The 9,636-nt window shown below is 45.3% G+C and overlaps 1 protein-coding gene across 1 annotated transcript in view; it reads left to right on the plus strand.

The window, feature by feature from the left end:
* Window positions 1–453: 453 nt before the first annotated feature.
* The window catches only part of SCAP (SREBF chaperone), a 53,575-nt gene continuing 44,392 nt past the window's right edge, over window positions 454–9,636 (plus strand). The window contains exon 1 of the mRNA XM_006892951.1: window positions 454–581. Within this exon, the coding sequence (XP_006893013.1) occupies window positions 460–581 (122 nt within the window). The 5' untranslated portion in view covers window positions 454–459. The remainder of the gene's footprint in view (window positions 582–9,636) is intronic.

Here is a 9,636-nt window from a genome sequence, read left to right on the forward strand (position 1 = left end):
TTTCTCTGAGTCTGCCAGAGGCACCAAGGAGGTGGGTACAGTGTTCCCAATGCTCATGCAGAAGCAAGCAGTTGAAGTCCACACAGGTGGGCTTTCTTCTGCCACACATATCCTCTCTGGGGAGTGACCTTTTAGAAATTCCTAACATAGAAGAGGGTTGAGAGTTTATTGTCGAAGCTAGAGGGGCAGATCTTTGGATTGTTTGATGAGAGTGATTAGAAGGCTGCTAACCGTCAAGCCTAAGTCGATGACCAGGATTCTGTATGTGCTGACTCCGGATCTAGCACAGCCGTTAAGCAGCCCTGCATTTCAGAGCCAAGTGACCTCTGTTAATTGGCCGATGTCTCTCTCCCTGCCAGATCCCCCCTGCAGATGGTGCCACCGTCTGTGCTGCCCAGCGTGTGCCAGGCTGATCCATGGTCACTTTCCGGGATGGCTACAAGGTGACTTCAGCTGAGGATGACCCTGACTGAAAGGCTGCGTGAGAAGATATCGCGGGCCTTCTACAACCATGGGCTGCTCTGCGCATCCTACCCTATCCCCATCATCCTCTTCACAGGGCTCTGCATCTTAGCCTGCTGGTATGTTTCTGGGGTGCCCTGTGTGTCGTAGGCTTCCTAACCCTGACTACTGTGCCCAAGTTGGACTCCATGCTTATTATAACAACTATGAAGGGAACTTGAGGCAAGTTGGATGGGCCTGATGAATGGGGAGCTCTCGTCCTAGGATATTTGTCAGTGAACTTAGAACCCAGGCTGGTTCTCGCTTAGTGACTTGCCAGAGTTGTTTACATCACTGCTGATCTGTTCCAAAATAATGTTTAGTCACTTTAAGAAACCAAGAGATCACTGAAAGGTGATTTTAATTTCCCTTCACAACAGTGACAGCTTTGTTTTTCTTGGAATGCCTTTGATCTAATTACTTAATGACTTTTTTCTTTTATTGTGGGGGGGAAAGAAAAAAATAGATGCCATCTCAGTAATCTCTACATATCCAATTTAGCATCTGTGAGGGCAGTCTTCAAGTTGGGCAACCTCCCTTGCCATCCTCCTCTGGATCATTCCAGCACCTTTAGCACCTTAGCTGTGGTGCTCTCCCTCCTCCACCCGAGCACCTTCCTTTTAATGCCTGGTTAAGAGCAGGGGCCTTTGAGTGTAAGAGGGAACTTCACTTGAACAGTTCCTGGAACACACAGACCCACTTCACTGCGCCCTAGGCATTTTCTTGTATTCATGTGGAGGTTCTCTCTGATCTTTTGTGGTTTCTTGGGTGTGCTAACCGTGGACCATTGTGAAAGCTCTAGTTCATTGCCAATGAGTCACAACAACATTGCCTGACAGAGTAGAATTGCCCCTAGGATTTCTCAGCCTGTGATCTGAATTGAACCTGTGATCTGAATGGAAGCAGACTGCAGTATCTCTTTCCTGCAAAGTGGCTAGTAAGTTTGAAATGCCCGTCTTATCCTTAGCAACTGAACACTTAGCCATGACCAGGAGTCCCTTGTAAGGGCACTCTAGCACCCCTTGATGGATGTCTGTCTGTCACAGAGCCTGAAGTTAGGCTGACAGGATATTAATAAGGATTGAAATAAGATGGCATCTAATAATACTTTTGGCTCTGAAATACTGGCATCTGTGAAAAGACCACCCTATTATTATTTTCTCTAGAATAGAATTTTGTCCAGATTCCTTTTGTACCCACTATCTGTAGATCTTTTCAGTGCTTGGCGGGAAGGAAAAGGTCTCAGGATCGTTTAGAATTTTAATGCTCCCAGGTTCTTCCCTAATTAGGAATAGGGAAGGTAAGCATCATTCATTGAGAATTTCTTGGTGTGTACCGTGTTGGTGCTTCAGGTATAGAATTAAATGTCTCATAAATTGTCACAACAACTGTAGGAAACATTCTAGTTTTATTTCCTATTTATCAAAGGTGAGTGGAGGCTTAGAGCCTGCCCAGCCCACACAAGTGGTGAAGTGGGTTTTAGATCCTGGAACCTTGGCACCTGACCCTGTGGCACCTCTGACACTCTTAACTCTGCTCGCTCTGACTTGTTCTATTTGTATTGGTGTTTAAACTTTATAAAATTGTGTTGGACAAGGAAAAGAAATAATGTGTAAGTATGTTCTGTAAACAGTGGTGCTACTAAGGTAAGTGGTGACAGCCACACTCTCACATTATCTCAAGGTGACACCAAAATGACTGTGTATAAAATATTTGTGTATTGCTTCAACAGAAATTCATCTTTTTAATTAAATAAAAATTTATGCTGGTTTACTTACAAAGTTCTTATACGTTGTTTTTCACACTGGAAGAAATTGTTTTTATAAAAATGTCTTTTAAGTTAGTTAGAACAACAAAAAAAACCCCAGTTTTTTTAAGTCCAACTTAATGAATCAATGAGGCTAAAACACTTGTTTACTCCGTGAACAGTTTACTGTGCCCCAGTCAGAACTGGCATCTCTACACAGATACAGCGACGCTTAAGATCACATGCTTTTATCTGCACACTTTAGAAGCACACACTGTAGTTTTCATTGCTGTTTTAATAGGTGTTGATTTTGTCAAAATAGTCCAATATTTGTGAATCCATATTCGTGACTTTGCTGAGAATGAAATAATAATTAAAGGAAAAAGATAAAATCGTTAAAAGGCATCTACTCAATTACTAACAGTATTGTAATTAATATTTCAATGTAGAAATGTTTCATAAAACAGTTTTGTTTGTGTTCACTTAACATAAGACATACTGCCTTTAGACAGTTTACAGCTGTATATATGTTATTCTGTGATACAGATTTGATTATAAACATTATAGATCTGGTCCAGGAGGAAGTCTGTGATAGAGAATGACTCCAGCCACTTCCTGTTAAGGGTTGAGTTAGAAATGCTTTGGGAGCCCAGCTTTGCATTGGCGTGTGAGAGGAATATACCTGCATATTAGTCCTAGGTTCTGACGGAAGTGGCATGCAGCAGTGCTGCCATATTTTGCTGTCAGGACTTGACTTGTTTGTGAACACTTGTGTTAATGTTAATAAAACCTCTACTATATGAATATACATAGCTGTGTAAAGTGAAGCCAGATTTCCTTAAAAAAAGAACCCAGATTTGGATCTTTATTCCTACATGTTAATTTAATTGACTCATCTCTTTAAAAATCACCCTGACTTTGGCCTGTGCACAGAAGTAGTGGTCTCAGAACTTAGCTCACATTGGAGTCACCAGGAAGAGGACATACTAAACACTAGGTCCCCCAACCCAGATTTTCTGATTCATCAGGTCTGGGGTGGGCCCAAGGATTTGTGTATCTAACAAATTCTGAGCTGAGAACCACTGGGCTAAATCAGTCTTAAAAAATTCTATCTTGTTCTGCCATTCTCCTTCAGAAATTAGAGTAATTTCCTAATTTCTGTAGCTGCGGTTTATGGGGACACTGCTAATCATTATCGCTTTGTTGAGAGAGTTGGGACTCAGCCTACCCCTTCCCCAGTAAACTCTTCATTCCATACTAGTATATTACATTTGCTTTTTTCATGGGAAGGTGGTAAGTGTGTGACGGAGTAATCCTGTGTCTAAGCTTGTGTTCTGTGGCTGGTTTCAGTTGGAGAAGATGTGTCGTGAGTTTGTTTTCATAGACAATTCCAGTCATGGGAGAAAGAGCTGATGTTGCTTCTTTGCCAGCTGAGGTCAGGTGACTTCCTGGGTAGGGGTTGTAGGGCATGCATAGCAGCAGCTGGGGTACAGTTCTAATCTTTGAATGAGTAATTTGCTATAATACAGCATTCCAAAACATATCGTCGTGTGTGTGTGACGTGGGGACCTCTGGTGTGCAAACTTCAGGAGACGGCTGAGGTCTCCTGTAAGGAGGATGCCTCCACAAGTCAGGGTGAAGCAGGTTAGGATGGAGGGTTGGGGGTGGGCAGATGTGTTAATGCAGTATTTAGCAACCAGTGCTGCTCGAGTGTAGCCAAGCAGGGTAGAGGCCTGCCTTCACCCCACAGCTTCGCCTGGCTGAACTTCAGTCCTGAGAAAGGGACGAGTGAGGCTCGGAGCGGGAGTGGGCTGATGGGAAAGGCCGCCACGCTCATTACGGTCATGCTGAGTGATTTTTAGAAGACAGGGCAGAACTGCCCCATAGGGTTTCCAAGGCTCTCAGTCTTTACAAAAGCAGACTGCCACATCTGTCTCCCAGAAAAAGCTGGCCACATAGAGCTGCTGGTGGTTTTGGATGGCAGTCAAACATTTAGCAAGCTTCTGGTGGGAAGAAAAGACAGACGGATCTTCAGTGGCCATCAGTTACGTGGGCCCTCAGGTGCTTTCACTGATGGCATCTCACTTCTCTCCTAATACCTTGGAAATGGTTGCTGTTCCCTCCCCCTTTTAAAGATGATGAAATCAGCATGGAAAACTTGTAAAGTTACTAGTAAATTCTAGAGGAGACAGATAAAAATCAATGCTTTACCCCTCCAACCACACTGATGAACTTCCTTGAAGAGTACAGTTTGGTGCAAACTACAAACTGCAGTTCCACTGCAAAGAATGTGTTCTTTGAACAATGGAATCAAGAAGGAAGGTCCAGCTGAATGCGGTGGGGCAGGAGCAAGGCCAGGCAGGGCCAGCCAAGACAAAGAACAGACACTTTCTGAGCCCAGTGACCCTATACATCAGAAGCTGAGAAAGAGAAAGCATAAAGGTGGAGTTTGTAACCCCCTTAATAAGAGTGGATTTCGTAGCTTCCTTAGTGAAGGTGGGCTTGGTAGCCACCTTAATAAAAGTGGAGCAGCTGTACAGTATTCTAAGCACTGTGCCAGAACAGTGCTGCAGAGGTGTATGCTCCCCTCACAGGCCACGGAACGGATGCTGGGACATCATTGGACAGACGCGCAGCAGATGTGACCCCACCTGGTGTGAAGGGAAAAGATTTCAGGGAGGGTTCCTGGGAAGAAACACTGACGCCAGGTTCTGCAAGGAGAAGAGACTGCATCTGCCTCTCCTTTCTCTCTGTTCTCCCTCGCCTTCCTCGCTCTCCAGTAGTGGTCATGCAGCAGCGCCCTGGCACCCTCTGAGTACCACCTGTCCACCACTGCTTCCACCCTCTGACTGTACAGTGGTTTCCTCTTCTCTTTAAAGTCAATTGTTTTTCCTTGAAGAGCGAAGACTCGCCTGAACTAGGAAGCTCTCAATGCTGTGCTCGTATTTTCCCAAACCAGCATCTTTGTCGTATGATCGTAAAGGAAGAAAATTTTCAGAGGTGAAAAGTCATTGCCCAGCCCCCAGAGATGCTAACGGTTGTATCAGGGAATCCAGATGCTGCATCTAGGGGCATAAGGCCTTGTTGCCCTCTTCCCTTCTAAGAAACTGTTCTGTTCAGAGTAACTTCCCCTTTCACCAGTACTCCAGGAAATAGAGTGTGGTGATAGCTTGTAGCCGATTCAGTAGATGTTTAATTGCTTACATCTTATTTTTCTTGGGATGATTGCAGGACTTTGAAACTTTTGAATGGATGGAACAACCACCTGAATTACAGAAATATTTTTTTGCCTGACTTCTCACCCCTACCACTGCTGACTACCCTTAAATTGAACTCAAGTTTCATGAAATATCCCAGTTATTTGTTCTAATTAGTGTTTAGTGCTTCTGTTCTAAGTAGTTCCTCAAATAGGAATAGCCTGAGGTCTCATAAGCTTGCAGATGACCCTCTGAGGCACAATCAGTCTCTATTCTCCTGGGGTAGAAAAGGAGTTAGAAAGGATAAGAAATATATAGTTAATTGTTTCAGTGAACACCTTACCAGATAGCAGAGGAACTGAATTGGTGCCCTGCTACCATCTCCTAACATTTCAATCAAAGATTCCAAAGAATTCTGATATAAAGGGGGTGGGAGGGAGCATAGAACAGACTTTCAAAACATGTGGACTGTCTTGTCTCTTCTGGCAGTTCATCGGACACTAGCACTCATACCTTACATGGATTTGTAACCAATACACTTGGTACCAGCAGTCAAGAGATCAGAACACATATTCCACGGGGAAAGAGTGTAGTCAGGGACCTTTCCAAATTATTTAGGAGCAGTGATGTAAACTTGAGAACTAAGATGCACCTGATTCAGGCCATGGTCTTTTTAGTTAGTAGCTATATTGCTGAGAGCTGGAAAATGAATAAAAACAACGGAAGGTGAATTGATATCTTTGCTCTGTCGTATTGGAGAAGAGTACTAAACATCCCATAAACTGCCAAAAGAACAAACAGATAGGTTTAGGAAAAAGTGCATCTAAAGTGCTCCTTGGAGGCAAAGATGATGAAACATTGTCTCGTCTACTTTGGACATGTTGCTAGGAGAAGCGAATTCCTTGGAGAGGGACATCATGCTTAGAAAGGTGGCGGGAAGGTAAAAGAGAGGACCTCGACCAGGTGGATTGACAAGGGTGACTGAAGCACAGGACTCGAGTATGTCAGAGATTGTGAGGTTGGCACACGATAGGACGAGGTTCAGACCTGTTGTTCAGAAGGTCGCTATGAGTTGTACTCGACAACACCTAACAACAGCAACAACAACATTTGGAAGCCATGGAAACTGGATGAATCCCTAAAATTATTTCCCTGAGATAATCTTTAAAGATAATCTTCAAAGAAAATTATTCCCTGAAGGCTTCTTAAAACCAAATAATAGTTTAACTTAACTACTAGACATATCTACTTTGAGCATTTTATGCTCTTTTAGGAACTTTCTGTATGGAATGAAAGTGACAATAGCAACTGGAAAGATTAGATGAGAACCTTAGGGAGGTGGTTGCAGTGTAGTTATGTGCCATCGAGTCACTTGGGACTCATAGTGACCCTGTGTACAACAGCTCTGAACCCCACTTTATCCTGAGCAGACCTCATCGTCTCTGACACACCTACCTATGTCTCCCCAGTCACTGAGTCAATCCATCTCATTCAGGCTCTTCCTCTCTTGCACTAACCCTCCAACCTTCCAAGCATGATGTCCCTCTCCAAGGACTGGTTCCTCCTTGCAACATGCCCAGAGTACGTCAGACAAAGTTTCAGAATCTTTGACTCCAAGGAGCAGCCTGTTTTCACTTTTTCCAGGACAAACCTGTTTATTCTCCAATGGTCCATAGTATATTCAGTACTTTTCTCCAGCACCACAGCTCAAAGGCATCATTTCTTCTGTCATCCCTAGTCATTGTCCAGCTTTCTGACGCATAGCAAGTAATTTCAAAGACCATGGCCTGGACTTGGTGCACCTTAGTCTTAGACATCGTTGCTCTTCAGTACTCTGGAAAGGTCTCTGACAGCCCATTTTCCCAGTGTCATTCATGTTTTGATTTCCAGGCTGCTGGTACCAAGGGTTGTTGATTGTGGAGCCAAGCAAAGTGGTGAGGCTGTTAACAGTCTCAGTCTCTTCACCATCTATAGCTCAGCAAGAGGCTGAGAATGGTTGTACAACTGGGGGATCATAATCAGCGTCACCGACTGTACATGTAGGAATGGTTGAATTGGTGTATGTCCCAACAACAAGGAAAGAAATTTTTTAAAAGAGGAGGGATGAGCATAAGCAGGACTAGAGGGCACGGCGATCGTGAAAGCTAAAAATGTGTCTGTATCTACCAAGTGTGAGACTCCGGGGAGCGGGGATTTGGGACCCGAGTAGCCCGACTCCCCATGGACGCACTATGGGGGTGCCATTCCTTCTCCGAGGTTGCAGGTTTGAGTAACTGGGAGCCAAGGGCACTACCACAAAGGAGCTCCACGTGCAGCCTTGCAAATGAGCTACAGTTCGCTCTTCTGCCTGCCTGGCCCCTGGGAGCAGCCACTCTCTCCTCTGGGAAGATCTGATGAAACTCGTAGCAAATAGGCACCAGGGCGGGAAGTCAGTTTTCATTGTCTGGGAGGTCTAGCCTGGCTGTACCCAGCAAGGCAGAGGTTCTCTTGTTCCAGACCCGCCCTGGTAAGCGATAGGGACACCATGGGACAAAGGAGGAGACCTTTGGTGCCAGGGCACATAGACAGGCCTGTGTGTAAGTCAGCTTGTAACGTGATGAGCATTTGTCAGCCTGCTGGCTGGAGGACGTATATTTTCTTCAGAGATGCTGAAGTTCCTGCAGATGTATGGATGTGTGAGCCCACTTGGCCCCTTTCTCTCTGGAGAAATAATGCTTTCTGGCTGAGACAAGGGTGTCTGTTGTCATGGCTGCCATTTCTCCCTCTGTCCCCTGTTTGTTGACAACTCCAGCATCTTCAGGAACACCACCATGGTCCGTTTGGGGAATGTGCACACTGGAGCTGTATGACAGATTCCTCGTTCTGTGCCCAGGTGGGCACTCCCAGGCACGTTTCTGTACTTTCTTCATGAACATAAACAGGAAAGAAATCTGTGTAACAAGTTTGAGGCTTGTTGTCTGTCGTGCCAAGACTGGATAGCGGAGAATGCTGGGCCAAAGCACCTTCAACCCCTGCCCAGAGGTCAGGATCTAGGGAGCCACAGCACCCAGAGCAGCTCCCTACAGCCACTTCATAGCCCTGACCTCTTAGCTCTGAGCAATGCGAAACCACAGCCGCCTCCCCGCTTACAAGGTCTCAGTCTTAAAAACCAGCCCTGGAGAAACTCCAGAAAGCCCGAGACCACAGCCTCCTTTTTCACCCTTGATTACTTCAGAGAGGAGACCAGAAGACCTTGGGATTCTCTCCTAGCCTTTTATAACCTCCTCCAAACTCCGCTAGTCCCCTAGTCCTGTCTTCTTGTCCCCTGGAAGAGAGGAGAGGGGACAACACCTCTTGCCTCCTTGCAGGTGTTCTGTGCAGCGTCCCCTCTGACTGTTGTCTGTGGGGTTGCTCTATCTGAATGTCTTCCTGACCCGTGAATTCTCTGCGCAGATGATGGAGGTGAGGATGCGGGCAGATGGAGAACAGGGCCCACTGCAGCATTTTCTGGACCTGGTGCAAAATGAAAATGTAGAGCTGATTGTTCAAAAAGTGGGGGAAACGGGCCATTTTAAAAAGTAATAAAATACACTTGGATGAGAGAGGAAGAGAGATTTTTCTCTACTGAGATGCCCGCCAGATACTCTGGGATCCTCTCAGCCTGCAAACGCGGTGCTTGGATGAGGTGGGGAAGGCCAGGGGGTCTAGCCTACATTCCAAGTCCCCAGCTCATACTCAGTTGTTCCGTAAGACCTCGCAAAGCATACATTTAAAGATCATTTTATTGAGAATTTTGAGACAGACCTCCAGATCCCTTCCCTATCAAATCTAAACAGTGGTCTAGGTGGTCATAAAGGGAGGGAAAGTAACTGAATCTGACTCCTGTGCTTGTTAGTATCATGGGTTAGTATCAAACAATATATTGTATTCACTGAGATGATTTCCACCCAATTCCTGGAGCTGAAAGGATGAGTAAATGAGTGAGGCTTCCAGCATTGTTTAGTGGCAGGGCGTTTATAGCTTTCTTTTTTTTTTTTTCCTTTTTTAATATTTTTTTAATTGGGAAAAACATATTGAGGGTACAAGGAGGTGAGGATTGGGGGCAGAAGGGTGAGGATGGGACAGGATGCAGTTGCAGAGCTGCACAGTTTGGTCGGTGGGGGGAGCAGGTGAAGGAAATGATGAGGGTCCAGTGGGGACCAGATGCTACAG

Source organism: Elephantulus edwardii, unplaced genomic scaffold (assembly GCF_000299155.1).
Source record: "Elephantulus edwardii isolate Elephantulus edwardi_28Jun2011 unplaced genomic scaffold, EleEdw1.0 scaffold00121, whole genome shotgun sequence".
NCBI classification, from domain to species: domain Eukaryota; kingdom Metazoa; phylum Chordata; class Mammalia; order Macroscelidea; family Macroscelididae; genus Elephantulus; species Elephantulus edwardii.